The 20,230-nt window shown below is 49.8% G+C and overlaps 2 protein-coding genes, 1 long non-coding RNA gene and 5 other non-coding genes across 11 annotated transcripts; 6 read left to right on the top strand and 2 right to left on the bottom strand.

Annotated features, from left to right (window-relative positions):
- Positions 1-952: 952 nt before the first annotated feature.
- On the bottom strand, positions 953-9,294 carry LOC123325989. Of its 2 annotated transcripts, none has more exons than XR_006540803.1 (3): positions 9,197-9,294; positions 4,185-4,606; positions 953-1,200 (listed from the first exon to the last, which is right to left on the bottom strand). It is a non-coding gene; the product is annotated as an uncharacterized LOC123325989 (long non-coding RNA). The 2 variants fall into 2 exon arrangements; XR_006540804.1 differs by having other exon boundaries at positions 4,389-4,606.
- Positions 9,295-9,421: 127 nt separating this feature from the next.
- On the top strand, positions 9,422-14,855 carry NOP56 (NOP56 ribonucleoprotein). Its single transcript, XM_021689130.1, has 12 exons — positions 9,422-9,494; positions 9,652-9,741; positions 10,113-10,227; positions 10,938-11,099; positions 11,247-11,445; positions 11,811-11,998; positions 12,075-12,226; positions 12,401-12,501; positions 12,860-13,008; positions 13,243-13,364; positions 13,552-13,689; positions 14,396-14,855. The coding sequence occupies exons 1-12, from the start codon at positions 9,492-9,494 to the stop codon at positions 14,768-14,770; spliced, it is 1,794 nt and encodes a 597-aa protein (XP_021544805.1). The 5' UTR covers positions 9,422-9,491; the 3' UTR covers positions 14,771-14,855.
- On the top strand, positions 10,710-10,777 carry LOC123326129. Its single transcript, XR_006540908.1, has one exon. It is a non-coding gene; the product is annotated as a small nucleolar RNA SNORD110 (small nucleolar RNA).
- On the top strand, positions 11,559-11,689 carry LOC123326121. Its single transcript, XR_006540900.1, has one exon. It is a non-coding gene; the product is annotated as a small nucleolar RNA SNORA51 (small nucleolar RNA).
- On the top strand, positions 12,564-12,649 carry LOC123326127. The gene has a single exon (XR_006540906.1). It is a non-coding gene; the product is annotated as a small nucleolar RNA SNORD86 (small nucleolar RNA).
- On the top strand, positions 13,080-13,150 carry LOC123326110. Its single transcript, XR_006540889.1, has one exon. It is a non-coding gene; the product is annotated as a small nucleolar RNA SNORD56 (small nucleolar RNA).
- On the top strand, positions 13,411-13,481 carry LOC123326109. The gene has a single exon (XR_006540888.1). It is a non-coding gene; the product is annotated as a small nucleolar RNA SNORD57 (small nucleolar RNA).
- IDH3B (isocitrate dehydrogenase (NAD(+)) 3 non-catalytic subunit beta) lies at positions 14,852-19,789 on the bottom strand. 3 transcript variants are annotated; one of them, XM_021689131.1, is made up of 12 exons: positions 19,739-19,789; positions 19,530-19,610; positions 19,323-19,421; positions 19,099-19,219; positions 17,377-17,437; positions 17,168-17,300; positions 16,930-17,063; positions 16,735-16,837; positions 16,492-16,638; positions 16,189-16,283; positions 16,002-16,062; positions 14,852-15,302 (listed from the first exon to the last, which is right to left on the bottom strand). In XM_021689131.1, the coding sequence occupies exons 1-12, from the start codon at positions 19,772-19,774 to the stop codon at positions 15,216-15,218; spliced, it is 1,158 nt and encodes a 385-aa protein (XP_021544806.1). In that variant the 5' UTR covers positions 19,775-19,789; the 3' UTR covers positions 14,852-15,215. The 3 variants fall into 3 exon arrangements, with proteins under 3 accessions (XP_021544806.1, XP_021544807.1, XP_044774870.1); XM_021689132.1 differs by having other exon boundaries at positions 14,865-14,984; XM_044918935.1 differs by lacking the exon at positions 14,852-15,302 and adding an exon at positions 15,699-15,817 and having other exon boundaries at positions 16,001-16,062.
- Between the last annotated feature and the right edge of the window lie 441 nt (positions 19,790-20,230).

The following is a 20,230-nucleotide window of genomic DNA, read 5'->3' as shown; positions in this document are numbered from 1 at the left end:
GGAGTTTGGCAAAGTGTGCAACACAGAGCCTTGTCTCTGGTGATTCTACGTTCAACTAGTGTTAGGGTGCGGTTCTGTGCAGAATGTCTCCTGCGGGGCACAAGCCAGAGAGGCCAGACCATTGAGAGGGCCTTGGCAACAAGGACAAAGGCTCAGCAGCATGCAAGTCACAGTCTAAGACTCTGACACGGCAGGTGTCCTGCAGGTGGTTTCTTCCTCTCCTCTGCCCCATGTTCCCAGACCCTGGGGCGCAATATAGCTTCAAGATCATCTCAGGCCATGTCTCTGAGTGTTCTAAGGAGAGTCCTCTCCCCCGCCCATGGCCCAACCCTGGCCCCAGGGGTTTTCAGGAGAATCTCCCACACCCTGGAAGTCAGGCAAAGTCCTGGTGGGGAGATGGAGATTTTACAGAGATTTCATAAACTATAAATTAAAGTAATCCCCAGGTTCCCTCCCAGTTCCTTCCCCTTCCTGACCCAGCACCAGCATTTCACACATGACCCAGAATGGGATGGGAATGGGCACACGTGACCAGGAGAAACAGATCCGTTCTTTCGCCCCCGTCCATCTCCAGGTGAGGCTAAAGAAGATGTTGCAGGTGCCTCCTGTCTGTGGATCTCAGGTCTAACCCCCAATTCCAAACTCTTGTGTGTCATATGCCTTCTTCTGGGAGGACACACATTGGCCCTGAGCTTACCTGCCGGGCACTCTGACACTGGAATCCAGGCAATCTAACCCAACCAAGCAGGACTGGGAGGCCCCAAAATGGTCACCACGTGACACCTGGCCTTCAAGACCACCTGCCTGGGTAATGCCAGCCCCTGGAGAGGGGAATAAGAGGGGCCTGAGTCACCAGCCTCCTAGTGATTACTGTCAGGCTTCCGGTGGCTACCAATATGCCTGAACACCCACCATAAACACAAACACATGATCCTGTTCTGGTGATGCACAATTTTATGTGAGGGAATGTCTTCGTTGTCTATTTCTGCACAACAGATCATCCCCCCAACCTAACAGCTTAAAGAAATAAACACTGATCATCTCACACAGTTTCTATGGGTCGACAACTTGGGAGTGGCTTTGCTGGGCAGTTCTGGTTCTGGGTATGCAGGCACTGGAAGATTTGACTGGGACTGGAAGATCTGTCCTCGGGATGGTTCATACACATGACTATTGGCAGGAGGCTTCATTCCTTGCTGGCTGTTAACAGGAGACTTTGATTACTCCCCACAAGGACCTCTCCACAGGGCTGCTGGGGTGTCTTCACAACTCAGCAGCTGGTCTTGCCCAGAGCAAGTCACCCGAGAGAGAAAGAGAGAGCAAGAACAAGGGGGAAACCACGTGCCTTTTATAACCTAGTCTCAGAAGTCACAGCATCAATCCTACAGCTTTCTATCCATTAGAACTCAGTCACTGAGGCTATTTTACACTCAAGGGAAGGAGATTAGGCTCTATCTCTTGAAGGGGGTTATCAAAGAATTTGTGGACATAATTTAACAGGAGATTTCCTAATTCAAATAACTGCAAGACCTCTCTCAAGACAACTCTAAAGATTCTTCAAGTGATGTCGATCAGAGAATTAGTTCATGGTGGCTCCCAGGACCCTCAAGCAACAGGAAACTTCCAGTGAGCTAGGGAGCCAGGCAGAGGAAGAAGACATGGGTAAGAGAGGAAAGGTGTTGCTGTGGTGTGGCTTTACAGGGGGGATGTGTCATCAGAGGGCAGTCCCATCAGCTCTGCACTCTTGGATTTGACCTGCCAGCTCATTCCATCTTAACACTTAGCAATTCAGCCTATCCAGGAGCCGCCAGGCATGAAGATCACTCTTCTTTCCTCCCTCCCTCCCTCCTTCTCTCCCTCTTCCTCTTTTTTTCTTTCCTCAGGTCAGCTAAGAATGATTTGACAATAAATTTAACAATTTATCCGGAGAACTGTAACTGGTGTCTTACTGATATTACCCCAGTTCATACATTTCTTATTGGGGGGAAAATGAAACAGACACTGGATTTTCTCTGTCAGAGGCTATGTCTGCAGTCAGATCCTTTCATTTCTAATAAGCAACACACCCAATGTCCATAAAGAACTCCACTGTACACAGACTCATGTTAAGTAGGAGTACACCTTTGATGAAAATCAAGGGAGAGTGGCACCTCGGTGGCTCAGTCGTTAAGCGTCTGTCTTCGGCTCAGGTCATGATCCCAGGGTCCTGGGATCGAGCCCCGCATTGGGCTCCCTGCTCCGCGGGAAGCCTGCTTCTCCCTCTCCCACTCCCCCTGCTTGTGTTTCCTCTCTTGCTGTGTCTCTCTCTGTCAAATAAGTAAATAAAATCTTAAAAAAGAAAAGAAAATCAAGGGAGACACCGGGCTTGCATACTCACAGAAACTGGGGAGTGAGGCACCAGCCAGTAAGGGGAGCTGGGCCAGGTACCGACAGGGTCCACTATGCTGGTGACTTTCCATTCAGTAAATGTACCTCAGATATGCTCTGTAAGGCCCCACCCAAAGCTGGGGCACCCAAGTTCCTGGAAGGAATCATAAGAAACAAACCTGCATTGCAGAAAGAGACACTTGTCTCTTTCGACCTTGGCAGAGAGTGGGGAGAAAATTCTCCCTTGAGAATTTATATCCACAAGGCAACCCTCACACAGAGGATCTAAATTCCCACACCAATTGTGTGTTCCAAAAACCTCAAATGGAAAATTTTAATTTAAAGTACTCTTAGATTAATAGTACCTCCAAGAAAGAGGGGAAGGGGGGCGCCTGGGTGTCTCAATCGTTAAGCGTCTGCCTTCTGCTCAGGTCCTGATCCCAGGGTCCTGGGATCGAGCCCCGCATCGGGCTCCCTGCTCGGCGGGAGGCATGTTTCTCCCTCTCCCTCTCCCCCTGCTTGTGATCCTGCTCTCACTGTGTCTCTCTGTCAAATAAATAAAATCTTTAAAAAAAAAAAAAAGGAAAAAGAAAGAGGGGAAGGAAAGCAAAGCAAAAAAACAACACAATGAATAGAAAGTGTGTAAAATAATAGAAAAAGAACATATCAGGAATGAAAATAAATGCAAATGGACTAAGCTCTGCAGATAGAAGACAGATGATCAGATGAATATTTTATAATCCCATGCGCTGTTTCCAAGAGATACCTTTAAAACCTACAGATAGAGTCAGTAGGGACTTTATCCCTTTTTGTTCCTAGGGAACAAAACTAAAACACAATCTTCAAGGGCAAAATCACCAGGTGTGTGAGTGCTGTCCAAATTTTGTAAGTTAGGCTTGTTTTTGAGTGTTGAGATTGCTAATTAAAGACAGCTCTCTGCAGCATTGTGCCAGATGCAGTATTAGTTTGGAAAATGTGAAGAAAGGCCCAAGATCATGGTTGGGGTTGATGAGGTACATAGAGCATACAGACATCTTTATCACTGAACCATGTCTGCATAATGAGCCATGGAAACCTCACCTCCAGATTCTCTTATGAAGATTCTATGAGTTGACACAAGTAAGACTAAGTGTCAAGCACCATGCTATGTGCTCATAAATAACAGATATGATCACAGGCACAGGTAAGATCAAATATTCCTCAGGCTCAGATTCTGAACGCAAACAACACTGGCTGAACAAAACATTTACCCTATAATCCTAATTACTCTAGGCTTCACAAGCTGCACCCAAAAAGACAAGGAACACTGAGCTCAAGGATCGTCCTTGGATGCTTTTCGTTCTTCTGTGTCTATGGGAATAAATATTGTATATATATGTAACTCATTACCAAAGACTGTTGCAGGGGTTCTTTCCATGATTGAGAAAAGGGCCAAGAATTCCTGGAAGTTTCTCAAATTCTATGGGAGGGTTTTCTATTCTAGAAATGAGTGTAGAGTGCCACCATCTTGTGGTTGTTTCACACAATTTCCTTTCCGGAAGCTCTCCCTACTCCCCAGAATTTAAACAGCCCATTCCATTTCCATAGATCCCCATTAGTGTTGCCATGAGTAAAAACTCTGGGTTAATTTACACCAAGATGACATAGTGAGCCACAGGCTGGGCAAAATAAAAAAGGACTAGATGCTATAGAGTATGATCCTTCCCCGTGAATGGACAGTTCTATCTACACAGAGAAAGAAAAGGCCCCAGGTGCAACATGACTTTCAAGGCTGAACCCGGAACACGCCCAGGAAACCCGAAACTCCCCATTCAGACCTGCTGCTCATGCAGGACACTTTCTCAGCTGGAACTTTCTGGGAAATCTGTCTTGCATCTCACCTCCAAACTAGTCTCTAATCAAACTTTGGGTGATGGAAAATAAGAGTGTCATCCTGGCTTTCATTCAAGGCTTCTTAGGTTCTAGATCTTACATACTAGATCCTCGTCTTTTGTCCAACTACTGACCAGGATGAATCTTACATTTCTAGCAGTTCCTTCTTTCGTTGCTGGCTTTTGCTTCCATGCTCGTTCCATCCTAGAGCTCTAGGTCATCTAGTGTTCTTCTGTGACTACCTAGAATTCCTTCTAGCCGTGAAGTCTTCCCCAGGAACGCTGGCCCAAGTGGTCTTCTGGTCAGCCTCTCACACTACTGCACCTCCTCGCATGCTTACGTTCAGTCTCCCGGGATCAGAAGGTCCCTGAAATCAGAGGTCACAGTATTACTCTCCCAGATCTCTGCATCGCTGACTCCCTTGCTTAAGATCTCTGCTCAATGTTGCTTCTTCACTGAGGGCCTGTGTAAAACCATGCCACCTTCTGTAACACATCAGCACCTGATGCAGTACACATTTACTTGATTTTTTTATCTCCTAGAATGTGAACTCCATGATGGCAGTGACTTACTTGGTTTACTACTGTATCCCTAGCACCTAGCTTTCTAAGTGACATACATACCTACCTGGCATGTTACAGGCACACAAAAACCTTCTTTTTTTTTAAAGATTTTATTTATTTATTTATCTATTTATTTATTTATTTGACAGAGAGGGAGAGAGCACAAGCAGGGGGAGTGGCAGGCAGAGGGAGGAGAAGCAGACTCCCTGCGGAGCAGGAAGCCAGATGCAGGGCTCCATCCCAGGACCTCGGGATCGTGACCTGAGCCAAAGGCAGATGCCCAACCAACTGAGCCACCCAGGAGCCCAAAAACCTTTCTTTCTTTCTTTTTTTTAACAAATGGAAGAATTAACTCATTCTGTAGTTTCTTGAATACCCAGATTCCTCAACCTGACTCCTGAACATCCTGATTTCTCATCTGTAAAGGATGCTGGATCACACAGTGTCCAAGGTGCTCACTAATTCAAAACTTACCTATGTTCTCAGGAGCCCAAAAAAGACTAGCTGAATTCGTTTGTTTAGTTCGGGTTCTGAGAAGATGAGTGGAGGCAGCTTTGGTCTCATTTCTCTGCTCCCTCCTCCCATCACCTGCCACCACTCCATCTTCATGTCTGTGAGGTGTCTTCAGAATAAAAGGAGCGCCCTGGGCCTAATGCACATATAATGATGTCAGCTGTTGGGGCCACCCCAGTACCTATAAGACTGAGCTGGAATGATACAATCAGGGTAGTAAATCTGAAGTTAGGAAGCTCACCAGCTCGGGGCACGCCAAACTTTTTCATCAATAGCATCTTGCCTCCTTCTCTAAAAGGTAAGCAATGTCCTTCACAGTGCAAAGTCAGACATTACCAGGCAGTGATGGGTGGCCGAGGTTTTTCAAAGAAAAAGAGAAGGAAATAACACCTAGAAAGCAGCAATGGGAAGCAAGGAGGACAGCAGCCTTTATCACCAACCCAAATAACGTGTGGGTCATCACAGCATTCATAGCAGAAACCAGAATACATGTAGAATTGAATTAGAAGGAAAATACTGCACACCAAAATTTGCAGACTACCACTAAAACAGTACTTCGAGGGCAATGCATATTTAAGAAGAAAAGTTTAAATTAATGAGCCAAATGAGGTACCCATAATTGGCAAGCTTACATATTTTCCAGGTTCCAGCAACGTTTAATCAGGGGGAGAGACGATGAACCATGCATCTACTACCACCGGCAGTAGAAAAATGGAATGCATCACTGTTTTACCGTGTAAAACTAATCTGTGCTAGAGGTGATCTGTCTACACGGGTGAGTTAGTGGCTGAAGTGGTAGAATTAAGTTATGGCAGCGGGGTGTATAAAAAAAGGCAGTTTCGGTAGATTCTATGGGAGGCAATGGGAGAAGTGGGACTCACCTGAGAACAGGTGCAAGGAAATGTCGTCATGCTATTTATCATAAAGGGACAAAAGAAGAAGATGAAACACCACTAACATTTGTTGTGTCCCTACTATCTGCCCAGCTCCACCCCGGTGTCATACCCTGCCCCGAGCAGATGTTCAATACAATGTTTGTTGAAGGGATAAGTGAATCCTCAGTGTTCATTCCGCAGAAGAAATGAAAGCTCAAGAAGGTGGGTGATTCACTTAGGTCACACTGTAAGTAGTAGAACTGAGGTCTGAATCCTGGTTGACAGACTGATTCATATTTATTGCTGCTTAACAAATCATCCCAAAATTTAGTGGCTTAAAACCACAATATATTATTTCTCACAATTCTGTGCATAGGTGGGGCTCAACTAGGTGGTTCTTCTACTGGTCCTATTTGGAGTTGCTCATGTGGCTGCAGTCAGATGGTGGCAGGGGCTGGAACACACAAAATGGCTTTACCTAAACGTCTCCTTTCTTGACAGGGACAGCTGCAAGGCTGGGCTCAGCTGAGCTGCTGGGAAAACTGGACCTGTCCATAAAGTATCAGGGCCTCTCCTTCTCTATGTGGTCTCTCCAGCCAAGTAGCTGAATTTCTCATAAGGTAACTCAAGGCTCCCAAGAATGCAAAAGGCTGAGGCTTGGCACGGGCACAGAATCACTCCTGCCACATTCTATTGCCTAGAATGCATCACAGACCCAGCCTGGTTCCTTGTGGGACTACACGAGGACCTAATGTCAGGAGGCATGGATCATTGGGGGTCATTTTTGCACACTAGCTACCACGGGTGATCCTGAGACACCAAGCCCTTAATCTTCCTATGACTTCATGCCACAATGAGCACCTACAAACCGAACATGATTGGATACTCTGCTTTAGGAAGATCATCCCCGGCAATGGAGAGGAAGGTGGCTTAGAGAAAGGGAAACCAAAAGTTTTGCAAAAGTCCACTTTGGTGGTGAAGAACTGAACCTCGGTAAGAATGAACCCAGCCCAAAGGGAAGGTATGGTCTCTAATATCACACACTGCAGAAATGCCCATTGCAGTCAGGATCATAAAGTATTGGGGAGATAGCTTAGTACAAGAAGTGGAGGCGAAGAAGCCAAAAGATTTTTAGTGTTTACCCCACATCCCATCTAATCAGGAGTGTATCTCACCAGTGGAAGTGTGGTTTTCTTCTGTCATTTCTGAGTTAGCATACTACTCCAGTACAGCTCCTATATAACCAGAGGACTCAGCTCTCTCCCAAGTATGACTGGCTATCTTCCAGCTCAGTGACTCTCTGCCTTCTTGTATTTAATCCACAGAAATGTATGTTTATGTAACTTATATATATACTCTTAAATTTGTATGTGTACATGTGTATCTTACATTCATATGTATGTTTAGCTAAAGCAAAAAGTTTTACAGATCAATACTGTATGTGACATACTCTTATTTCCTATTCTCTTTCATCCTATTTTTTTTAATGCTGGCAAAGAATGTCTAAATTAATTCTGCAATCCATTAATGGATTCTGACTTCTCCTTTGAAAACTTCCACTTTAGTAGATAAGCACCTGTAACCCCAGGAATATTTAGCATTAAGTACAGAAATAATGAAAAAAATCAGTCATAGCATTAATATTTCCCATTACATTTTGGAATCATCTGCTTAAGTTGATATTTATAATTTAAGAGAATTTAACATATTGATGTAACAGATTAATTTTGCAATTCCACTTTAAAGTGTCAGAGAGTAATTGATTCAGACCCATGACCTTATGTAAATATATGTAACAGAATTTAATCACATTTTAAGCAATATTGAGATTATGAGATTTTAAGATTCACTGTATTAAGAGTGAGCTCACGGGGCGCCTGGGTGGCTCAGTCGTTAAGCGTCTGCCTTTGGCTCAGGTCATGATCCCAGAGTCCTGGGACTGAGCCCCGCATCAGGCTCCCTGTTCAGCCGGAAGCCTGCTTCTCCCTCTCCCGCTCCCCCTGCTTGTGTTCCCTCTCTTGCTGTGTCTCTCTCTGTCAAATAAATAAAATCTTTAAAAAAAAAAAGTGAGCTCACTACTTGAATTTTGTTTACCAAATAACTGAATTGCTTAAGAAGAAAATATGTTAAATGTATAAATTCACTTTAGTTATGAGAATATACAGAATAAAAATCCCCTTGAAATGATTTTATAAGGGGCACCTGGATGGTTCAGTCGTTTAAGCCTCTGCCTTCAGCTCAGGTCTTGATCCCAGGGTCCTGGGATGGAGCCTCGCCATGGGCTGCCTGCTCAGCAAGGAGTCAGCTTCTCCCTCTGCCTTTCTCCCTGGCTTGTGCGCGCGCGCGCTCTCTCTCAAATAAATAAAATCTTTAAAAAAAAATTTTTTTAATTACCAGTATATATACCACTGTAGGATATACAAGTTTGGGGTTTATAATTCTAATATTAATTATTAAAGCATAGGTAATTTCAAAATAATCGCCAGGATGCCCGAAACCCGCCCTCGAGGACATGGAAAAGGAGCTCCAATTCCCTTGGAGCTAACTGGGGGTTCCACTGGGCGAGCAACACGTGGCCCTTCCAAAGGAACTGGTTCTTCTTGTAGAGGAACCAGAAACCGACCTAGGAAGAAGTGAGATCGTCATTCTTTTCTACTTTATCGCCTATAATAAACATTTAAAAAAAAATAAAATACAACCGAAAAGCGCGAAGCGGGCCCCGAGGAGCCGTTTCCTCCGGGTCTGCGCCAACGCGCCCCAGGCCCCGCTTCGGTCCGCGGGAGCAAGGTGGTCCCCGAGTGGGAAGCGGGGACGAAGGGGTCCCGGGGGGCGTGGGGCGCAGGGAGCGCTCCCCGGCCCCAGGTCACTCACGCCGCGGAAAGCGGGCTCGGCAAGCTTCTGTCCGGGAATGGTCGCCGAGACCCGCGCGAGGCCTCCCGCCCGGCGCTCGCCGACCTCTACCATCCAGAATTCCTATAATGAAGACCTGAGGGGTTGGAATATTACCCGGGAAAGCGCCTCCCCGACCCGCTTTGCGGCCTGCAGGGCCGGGCCCCATCCCGCGCGTCCCCGGCAACCACGCCGGCGGGCGCCACAGCAGAGGCCGGAAGGCCGCCCGCGCGCCCGCGCTCCCCCTCCCGCGCTGCGGGCGATACCACCGCGGCGGTCCCCTCCGGAGGCCCGCAAAGGTATCGTCCCCGGCCTCTGATTGGCCGGCGGCGCGGGGGCGTGGCCTCCGGAGCCCGGTTCCGCGCGCCAGAGCCCGCTCGCCGCATTGCGAGCCGGGCCAGGAGCGGGCGCCATGGTGAGGAGTGGTTGCGGGTGGGATGAAGGCCGAGGTTTGGGCCTGAGTGCGGGCGGGAGCCCGGGCCGGGGTTGGGACCGGGGCCAGAGCCTGCCCTGGGAGCCGGGGCGGGAGAACGCGGGGACGGCGCTGATGCTTGCGCCCGGCTCTCTTCCAGGTGCTGCTGCACGTGCTGTTCGAGCACGCGGTCGGCTACGCGCTGCTGGCGCTGAAGGAGGTGGAGGAGATCAGCTTGCTGCTGCCGCAGGTGGGTGAAGGCGGCGGTGGGCTGGCCGGCTGCGCCGCAGCCCCTCGGGCCCCGGGGCCCCAGCATGCACCGCGCGCTCCCACGTGGCCGGCCGCGCACTGGGGGGTGCGCTGGGCCCGAAAGCTCCAGAGCCGGGGGGTCCTTACCCGCGTTCGTGACTAGAGTCGCGTTGGGAGCATTTAGAAGTAAGCCCCCCGGACTCCTCTCCGTACGATGAAGCCGACCGGGATTTAGGGCCTGTCTGTAATCGGCTCATTTATGAAGCGTGCGGTTGGTTCTCACCTACGACCAGGGCTGGGAACCGCTGCTTTACTGCGCCCTAGAGGCAAGAGCGAGGGAAGAAAACCACTCATGCTCTGTTCTCCTCCAAGGTAGAGGAGTGCGTGCTCAACCTGGGCAAGTTCCACAACATCGTTCGTCTCGTGGCCTTTTGTCCCTTTGCCTCGTCCCAGGTTGCCTTGGAAAATGCCAACGCTGTGTCCGAAGGTGAGTCGGCCACAACCGAGTATTTTAGGGAGATGAGCGGAGGTTTAGTTGTTGCTGATCTTATCCTCATGGGGGGGGGGTTTGTGATTGCATTGTCCTTTCCTTGGCTAATTTGTTGTAAGTCAGGTACGTGTTGGGCAGTATTTGGTGTGTACAGGATGTGGTTTAAAACAGAGCCCAAGGTCTGGGGAGTATGGTATATACATGTTTCAAGTGCACAATCCAGGACCTAGGCTTTGTGGGTGGTAGATGATTCTTAAGTGCAATTTGGTAGGTGGTTCTTTGGTCATTGTTGAAGTTAATTGGAAAAGGCAATTTTGACACAGAAGAGCCAAGAAAAAAGGTTTGGCCCCAGGACGTGTAAATCAAATACTAAATACTTGTCTCCATAGTGCTCCTGGGTATGTTTAAGGTTTCAATTCTGTACTTCACACACGTGCTGTGGGACCAGAGTCCTGTTCCTTCCTTGGTTGATGCAGGCTTTGCAGTGATGACTTGAGTCTGTCAATCCCCTGAGTGCAATCACTGATGTCTCCATGTCGCTGAGCGAAGCCTGAAGCAAGGAAGGATGTAGGCATGCCATCTTAGCATGCTCTTTGGGACCAATGTGGGATCAGTTTGTCATGTAATCAGCGGTTAAGGGGACAGATCCCTTTTATGATTTAAGCATTCTTCAGCATGTTAGTGGGAGCTCTGTTCTTTGCATTGAGGTGTTGTTCATGAGGACCTCCGCCTGCTCTTGGAGACTCACCTGCCATCCAAAAAGAAGAAAGTCCTCCTGGGGGTTGGAGACCCCAAGATCGGTGCTGCTATACAAGAGGAGTTAGGGTACAACTGCCAGACTGGAGGCGTGATAGCTGAGATCCTGCGAGGTGGGACCATCTATTAACATTCTTGACATCTTTGACGGGGGATCTGGAAATTTAATCAGGGTGCTTAAGGTCGCTTCTGGGAAGCAACCCATGGGTGCCGGAGCTGGCTTAGAGCCTTCTCTTGCTCACTGTCTTGCCCTCCTCCAGGGGTTCGTCTGCACTTCCACAACCTGGTGAAGGGTCTGACTGATCTGTCTGCTTGTAAAGCCCAGTTGGGGCTGGGACACAGCTATTCTCGTGCCAAAGTTAAATTTAATGTGAACCGGGTGGACAATATGATTATCCAGTCCATCAGCCTCCTGGACCAGCTGGATAAGGACATCAATACTTTCTCCATGCGTGTCAGGTAAAGTGCCCAAGCGACCCCTGAGAATGGGGTCTTTGGCCTGTGGTTTAGCGAATTTTGAATGCTGAAATGAGGACTAGCTCCTGTGGGTAGAACAATGTGGGGTGGGGCCAAGCCTCCCAGTGCTTACCACAGGCTGTGTTCTTACACTGACTGTACAGAAAGAGGAGGTAGAGTAAATCCACCCATATACACCCCAGCCCAGGCTCTTTGCCTGGTCTGTATTGTGAATGGGGGGACAACGAGTTGAGGTTTTGAATTGGACTTGATCCCTTTTCTCTGGGCAAAGAATAGATACGGAGAGGGCTGAGGCTGTAGCTTTGAGACCTAGCCGCTGGGCAGGGAGTGATGGTGGCTCTTTGCAGGGAGTGGTATGGGTATCACTTTCCTGAGCTGGTGAAGATCATCAACGACAATGCTACTTACTGCCGCCTTGCTCAGTTCATTGGAAACCGAAGGGAGCTGAATGAAGAAAAGCTGGAGAAGCTGGAAGAGCTGACGATGGATGGGGCCAAGGCTAAGGCTATTCTGGATGCCTCGCGATCCTCCATGGGTCAGTACAGCCTAGTGGCCAAGACAGTTTGGGGCTGTGACTATCTGGCCCTGCATTCACACCGGGTGTCCCTTAGGCATGGACATATCGGCCATCGACTTGATAAACATCGAGAGCTTCTCCAGCCGTGTGGTGTCTTTGTCGGACTACCGCCAGAGCCTGCATACATATCTGCGGTCCAAGATGAGCCAAGTAGCCCCCAGCCTCTCGGCCCTAATTGGGGAAGCGGTGCGTCATGGGGAACACCAAACGGGGTTAAGGCGTGTGACAGCATAGGTCCATACTGCTGTATTTCCTGACCCACTGTTTTCTTCCCCACTTGTACTTGATGGGGTACAGCAGAATTGTGCAGTTGGTAGATGGGCAGTTGCAGCTTCTCTAATGCCTTGAATCCTTTTCCAGGTAGGTGCGCGTCTCATTGCTCATGCTGGGAGCCTCACCAACCTGGCCAAGTATCCAGCGTCCACAGTGCAGATCCTGGGGGCTGAAAAGGCCCTGTTCAGGTACCAGTGAGGGCACCTGCCCACACTCAGGTGCCACTTCTGGTGCCCACTGCTTGTTTGGGGATCACAGTGATGGCTGACCAGGGCTCCCTGACCCGTACAGACCTCTGCTATGGGGGTGATGGCCAGTCCTGGTGTCTGAGTGATTCCCAGGGCCCAGCAAAGGGACCAGATTTCCAGGTCAGCGACATTGGATGCCTTCCCTCTGCCTCTGGGAGCTGTGGGTTGGCATGAGGTGGGGTCAGCAGCCTGCGGCTCACTCTGGACACTGAGGGTACAGGGGAGGGGAGGAGCTGCCTTGGCTAGTAGGGTTGAAATTTCTGATCTTAAAACTCCCCACTAAATATTCTTCTCCCAGAGCCCTGAAGACAAGGGGTAACACCCCAAAATATGGACTCATTTTCCACTCCACCTTCATTGGCCGAGCAGCTGCCAAGAACAAAGGCCGCATCTCCCGCTACCTGGCAAACAAATGCAGTATTGCCTCACGAATTGATTGCTTCTCTGGTATGGGTGGGGGGGGGGGCTTGGGGGAGAAACGGGCTGGGGGGGAGGGAAGGCTAACTACCTAGCAGCTTCTACAATGATGGCAGTATTTTTCGTCAACAGCAGTTCACCTAGTGAGTGTTGATACTTTGGGTCTGAGTGAAGCTGAGGGTAGAGGGAAAACGGGCTGGGGAGTAGCTGGCCCTGGAGGGGCTGACAGGCTTTGTTTATCCACACATACACACACACATCTAGAGGTGCCCACAAGTGTATTTGGGGAGAAGCTTCGAGAGCAAGTTGAGGAGCGGCTGTCCTTCTATGAGACCGGAGAGATTCCACGAAAGAATCTGGATGTCATGAAGGAGGCAATGGTTCAGGTCAGTTGGGGCTTTGCTGGGTGGGGGGAGGACCAGAGCTGGCTGTTGGAGGTGATGAACTGGCTTAGCCTGACCCTGTAGACTGGAGGTGAAAAACTGATTTAATGAGCCTGATCCGATGAAGCCAGAAGGGAGGCCTGGACAGCCTGAAGTCTTCAGGTCCTCTTGAGCACCTTTCTTTGGCCAGGCAGAGGAAGCGGCTGCTGAGATGGCTAGGAAGCTGGAGAAGCAGGAGAAGAAACGCTTGAAGAAGGAGAAGAAACGGCTGGCCGCCCTGGCCCTCGCATCTTCAGAAAACAGCAGTAGTACCCTGGAGGAGTGTGAGGTCAGTAGGCAGACCAGCCGTTAGCCCAGGGTGAAGACCCTGGATGTAGGATTCTCAACAGCAGAACAAAGGATGTGCTACCTCAAGCCATGGTCTTGAGTCCAGGGTTTTGGACTGAAATAAGGACCTGAAACATCTCAACTACCTCTTGATTCTATAGGAAGGAGATAGGTACTGAGAGAACTGGTTCAGGAGCTCAGAGAGCTGGTTGTAGCACACCGGGTCCCTGGGCAAGTGTTCTGTCCTCGGCTGCCTCCCAGGAGTCCTCAACCGGGGGTAGTGTAAATCCCTGTTCTGCGCATTCTCAGCCTGTGTCCGGAGGCGGTGGCATTTCCTAGTGGGGCTTGGGGCAGGGAGGTCTCCATGATGCTACCTCGGGGTTCTCCCCCACCCCCTTGGATTTTCATGGAGTGCCCAGTTTGTCAAGTAGTTTCTCAGGGTCCCCTTTGCAACATGGCATGATGGTTCTATTGTGGGGTCTTCTATAAGCTATTTCATGGGCTTAGATAACACATTCTCCCTTTCTAAGTGGGAGTCACCTTTGGGGTGGATTTCCAGTGTCTGTTAAAAACCATCCCAGAAACACTGGGCAATTTTCACATCATTTCTACTGCTTTCAGCCCCAACTACTTAGTTGCTAGAATTTTAATAGAGGTGTGTGTGTTCATACAATGGATGAGGGTTTCATGCCCATTTCATTCTTTAGGAGACAAGTGAAAGACCCAAAAAGAAGAAAAAGCAAAAGGCCCAGGAGATTCCACAGGAGAATGGAATGGAAGACCCATCTGTCCCTGTCTCCAAACCCAAGAAAAAGAAATCTTTTTCCAAGGAGGAGCTGGTTAGTAGTGATCTTGAAGAGACAGCTGCCAGTGTAAGTCTTCCCAAGAGGAAGAAATTTGCCCCCAAAGAGGAACCAGTTACTGATGCTGAAGAGGCAGCAAATAGGAGCATCCCCAAGAAAAAGAGGAAATTCTCTTCGAAGGAGGAGCCATTCAGCAGTGGACCTGAAGAGGCTGCTGGCAGCAAGAGCAGCAGCTCCAAGAAAAAGAAAAAGCTCCAGAAGCTATCCCAGGAAGATTAGAATGGACGTTTACCTGGTGGGGGGCATAACCCACATGACCTTTCCCAGCCCATCCCTTATATCCCAATAAAAACAACTTCACAAGAGTCAATATATATGTGTTTTATTGAACACCTTACATGGGCATGGGTGGGACCTATTGAGGCAGAGCACCAATGACCGCCTCAGTGAAGTCCTGGCAGGTGGCATAGCCACCCATGTCAGAAGTTCGAACCTGTAGGGGAGAACTGCCATCATCCCTGTGGCCGAGACCCCATCCCTAACCTCTCCCCCACCCCCCACCCCCACCCGATAACACCATTCCCTAAGGAAGCCAGCCCCAGGACAACCTAGGCTCTGCCCAGATGATTATGGTCTAAAGGTTTAAGAACTCTTCTCTGGTCCACTGTACTGAAGGGAGGTGTAGGTAGTATGGTCCTTGTGAGGTTGGAGGGACTAAAGGGGCCTAGCCCCCATGGGGGTGCAGGTGGCCGATGACAGACTTGATGAAGTCGGTTGTGGTGCTGTAGCCGCCCATGTCTCGAGTCCGCACCTACAGCCACCACCGGCAAGAGCCGTGGGGAAGAAGAGAAGAGAGCCCATGAAGGGGGGATAGGGCAATGTGATGGAAATGGAATCCAAGAAAGGATGGCAAGGCCAGGAAGAAGACGCAATGCAGCAGAGTCACAAGGAGGTGGCCGGGTATGCGAGAGCGTGGGCCCACCTGCTCCCAGCTGAGGGTCAGAACCACTCTCAGAGCTATGCTGCAGCCTGGGCAGGATGGGAGGGAGGCTGAGCATGAAGTGAAATGGGAAATGCAAATCAGACAGGATGAGGATGCCTTGGAGGAAATCAGACCAGGTGGGAGGAGAGGAGACCAGGGAACGCAGACGAGGATGGGCTTCCAGGTGTGGAGAAGGTGACACCTGTGCCGCGTCCTGCCTGCTATCTCCCTCTGCTCCTCCATGCCCCGTGCACTCTCCCCAGAAAAAGAGCCCCAAGTGCTGCATTAAGATGGCCATAAAAGAGCCAATGGATGGAGCAGGAAAGAGGGAATAGCAGACGGGAACGAAGAGGCAAATGAGAGCCAGAGGATGAAGCAGCCAGGAGAGGGGAGGTGAAGAACAGCCCTGAGAGCCACAGGGGAAGATCAGAGAGAAGATGTTCTGGGGACCTGGAGGAAAGGAGGCCCCAATTCAGTTCCCCAAAGAGGAGTGCCAAGGCCCTGAAACCCACAGCCTTTCTAACTCACCTTGCCAACTTTGATCACCTTCTTCACCGCATCTGCAATCATGTTGGAGTGATACTCGAGACTGTCAAATGTGGACAGGAAGGAACTGAGATTCTCCCCACATCATTCCCAATTTCCTCAGCTGTGCTCCCCCTTAAAACACCCCGCCTCCGGCCCCAGCCCACCATGACCTACTTGAGATACCTACTTGAGATGCCGCAGCATGTTGGAAGCTGAAAGCAGCATGGCTGTGGGGTTGGCTATGTTCCTACCCACTGCCTGGGCAAATGGGTGCCGGGCCCCCTGTGAAGAGAGGGCACACTAGAGTCACTGGGGGCAGACATTATGCAGAGGCTGGGGGCAGGGAAGGGCATTCGGGAAGAGAGATCGGGCCAGGGACACTGAGAAAAGACATGGGGGAGGGGGACACATTTGGAGGTAGCTATCAAGGGACCTCAAGTCAGAAGACAGGCATGCAGAGAGGGCCGGGGGGAGAGGGGACCTCACTCACCGTCTCAAAGACTGCATACTCTGCACTATAGCTCTCACCGGGGACCACACCAGCTCCCCCAACCAAGCCAGCAGCCAGATTGTCAATAATGTTCCCGTAGAGATTGGGCATCACCAGCACATCAAACTGGTAAGGATTCTGGACCAGCTAGGGGGCAAAATGTGGGCATGTACAAGAGAAGTAAGTTCTGCTTCCTTGCCCATCCCTGACACCATGAGAGCAGAGACATGGGGAGGACACTACCTGCATGCAGCAATTGTCTATGATCATTGTCTCAAACTTGATTTTGGGGTACAATTCAGCAACTTCCTCACAGCATTGCAGGAACAACCCATCCCCAAGTTTCCTGTCCGTGGGCCAAAGGGAACAAATTCAGTCAAGAGAGTGCAAAGGGCTACCTTCCCAAGAGCCTACCCCATGCAAAGCCATGTCCCTCACATGATGTTGGCCTTGTGGACAGCCGTGACCTTGCCCCGCCCCTTCTTGGTGGCATAGTCAAAGGCAAACTTCGCAATCCGCTGAGATTTGGTTCGAGTGACAATCTTCAAGCACTCAATCACACCCCTTGCACTCTGGGTGAGAAGAGAGAAGCAGGCAGGTGACCCTGGAAAGAAGGGAAAGAGCTATGCCGCTCTCCCACCTTCACCCCTGGCCTCCCCAGTTTCTAGGGCCTCACCTCATGTTCCAATGAGCTGTATTCCCCTTCTGTCTGCTCTCGAATGATCACCAGATCTAGATTGTTGTGTCGAGTCTTGTACCCAGGAAGTGATTTCACATGGACGACATTGGCAAACAAGTCCAACTTACGCCTGGGGGTGGGGCAGAGCCATGAGCACCATGCCTGGTGCTCCAGGACTCCTCTGACCCATGGCCCCCACCACCTACCTCAGCCGCATATCGTAGGAGGCTAGCTCCCCCTTATACTCCATCGGGGTATGGATCTTTCCTGCATAAACAAAGGGGTCAGGGTCGGGCACAGGCCAAGCCCAAGGGAACCCAGATCAGTGTCTGATCCTCTCAGTAACATGATGTAACCCAGACTCTCATCTCCCACTCCCAAACCTGTGACTTTTAAGTGCCTCTCGAGGCAAAGAAAAATGCAGTTAAAACCAGTGTTTTATTTTTAGCCACCATATTTAATTTACGTTGAAACTTCAAAATGATCTAAAAGGACAGAAAATGTTTTCGTGTGATCAAAGAGCCTGGGTTTAATAGGCTGAGAAACAATGCTAAGAGATCTATGGCCTTTCTTGATGTTTCTATGACTACCTACTTGACATTTTTTTCAACCAATACTTACTGAATATTGACCACACGTCAGGCACTAGGGATATCAACCAAAAAACACAATACACAATTCCTGTCTTCAAGGGGCAAACAACACATCGGGGAAGACAAATAATACGAAATACATGATAAATACCATGGGCGAGGTATTAACGCCGTGCATAGGAGCCCAGAACAGAAATCCCCTCCAGTCGCATCACGAAATGACACACGACAGCGGGCATTTCGGCCAAGCCTTAGGTCAAGTGAGTACAGTACGTTGACTAGTGACCCCAAAATGCTGCGTCCATGCCCTAACCCCCAGAACCTGTAAATGTGACCTTATTTGGGAAAAGAGTGTTTGTAGACATAATTAAGGATCTTGAAATGAAATCATCTTGAATTAGGGTGGGCCCTAAATCCAATGACAAGTCCTTCTACAGGAAAAGAAAGAGAAACAGATACACAGACACAGAGCGGAAAAGCCATATGAAGACTGAGGCAGAGATTGTAGTGATGCATCTACGAGCCAAGGAACACCAAGGAACACCAGCAGCCACCAGCAGATGGTAGAAGCCAGGAAGCATTCTCCCTTAAGCCTTCAGAGGAAGCCCTTCCAACACCTTAATTTTGGGATTCTGGCCTCCAGAACTGTGAGAACAGATTTGTTATTTCAGGCCAGTAGCTTTGAGGTAATTTGTACAGCAGCCCTAGGAAACTATAATACAGTAACTGAGAACTGGTCTAACATGTAGCATCAAAGGAAGAACATTCTGGGCAGAAGTAACGACGTAAGTCAAGATAGTACATGTATTTGGAAACTAACTGTCCAATGTGACCAAAGCACAGAACAAGTGTTAGGGAAATAAAAGCCGAAGAGCTGAGAGTCAGCTTATGAAGAACTTACTTTCCTATGCTAAGGCTGGGCCTGACAAAATCATGATTGTCTTTCCAAAAGAAAAGATGCAGAAGATGGACTGTAGGGGCAGAACAGGAAGCCCGCCCCCCCGGCAAAAAAAATCTAATGAGATTAAAGCAGAGAAGCAAAGGGGAAGACAGAAGAAAAGAGGCAGGTACAAGTGGCATTCTAGAAACACAATTAACAAGATTTGATGACCCATGATGTAGCCCCGACAGACGTCAAACCCTTAAAGCCTTCCTGCCGAGACAGCTCACATGATCTCTCAACTCCTGAGTTAACAGAAGAAACAAATGGCCACAAAATAGTGATGGGAGCTTGGGGGACGTAATGTGTTAGTATGTGCGGAAAGAAGCTTAAAGAACATTTGCTCATGTGATTTTAAAGGGCACACGGGTGGAGTAGCAAGGGGGCACACATACCAATGATGGCCACCTTGTTCTCCTTCATGGAACTCAACACCTGCTCCAGCTTCTCCTCAGATGCCATATTCTGCACCTCGCTCAGGTGATGCTCCTGGAACTCCACTGGGACAGAGGCAGCCTTCAGGGGCACGTCCCAAAAATCTCTGGGTCAGGATCGACTAAATCCGGACTTTCCAACCCACCCCAGAGTCCGTGCTGGCTGATCCCCCCAGGGCACTCACCTTGAACACCTCCTTGACAGCGTGCATCAGTTCAGGCCCCACGCCGTCTCCTGGGAGCATAGTCACTGGAAAGGCTCCCTCCACCCTCATGTCCTCAGCCTGGAAGCGGTGCCATCAGAGCTAGAGCTGGGGCGGGAGCACAGATTCCCGGGGAGAGGGAATGAGGGGACAGGGGAGTGGGCGGACCGGAGTCGAACCTGCCCTTACCTGGCTCCGCGGGGCGGCGTGCGCCACGGCCGAGGTACACAGGCTCCTCCATGCCCCGAGGTTCGGGGCGGCGACCAGCGCCTGCGACACAGACGCACACGCCCGTGAGGTCGGGTATGGGAGTCCCAGACCCCGAACACTGCAGTGAACCCGGTACAAACCCGCCGCTCCCTCGCACGCCCCCGGCCCGACCCGACCCCAGGCCTCACTCGGGTCAAGCAGCTGACACCTATACGAGCTGCCATGTTCTCAGCAGGAAGTCCCGGCGGAAGTGACGCCGGAAGCCGGCGTGGCCCGGCACCCCCACTTCCGGTCCGCGGAATACAAAGGTGTGTGGCAGTGGGCGGTTCTCTCTTCCTCGGACCAACGCCAGCTGTCGTCTCCTGGGTCTCTTGCTCCTTCCTCGTCTTCTGCTTATCCTTTGCCCTGGAGCCTGACGGGCCACACAACGGCTTTGTCTGTTGCTTTGTTGTAAGTCTCCGTATTTATGTTGAAACTAACGCTAAAGAAGAATATGAGATCTCATATTATCCCTATGAACTTGGTGAGCTTTCCTGGCCTTCCCAGTCCCCAGGAAGGCATCTCTCACTGATACTGCCTGAGAATGGGGAAGTCTAGTCAAGACCCTTGAAAAGTTTTTCAGTCTCTTGGGCAGGGGAGGGACTGTTTAACTGTTAAACAATCTGTTTAACTGTGAAGGA

Source organism: Neomonachus schauinslandi, chromosome 10 (genome assembly GCF_002201575.2).
Source record: "Neomonachus schauinslandi chromosome 10, ASM220157v2, whole genome shotgun sequence".
Taxonomy (NCBI): Eukaryota; Metazoa; Chordata; class Mammalia; order Carnivora; family Phocidae; genus Neomonachus; species Neomonachus schauinslandi.
This window is presented reverse-complemented; position numbering and strand designations above follow the sequence as displayed.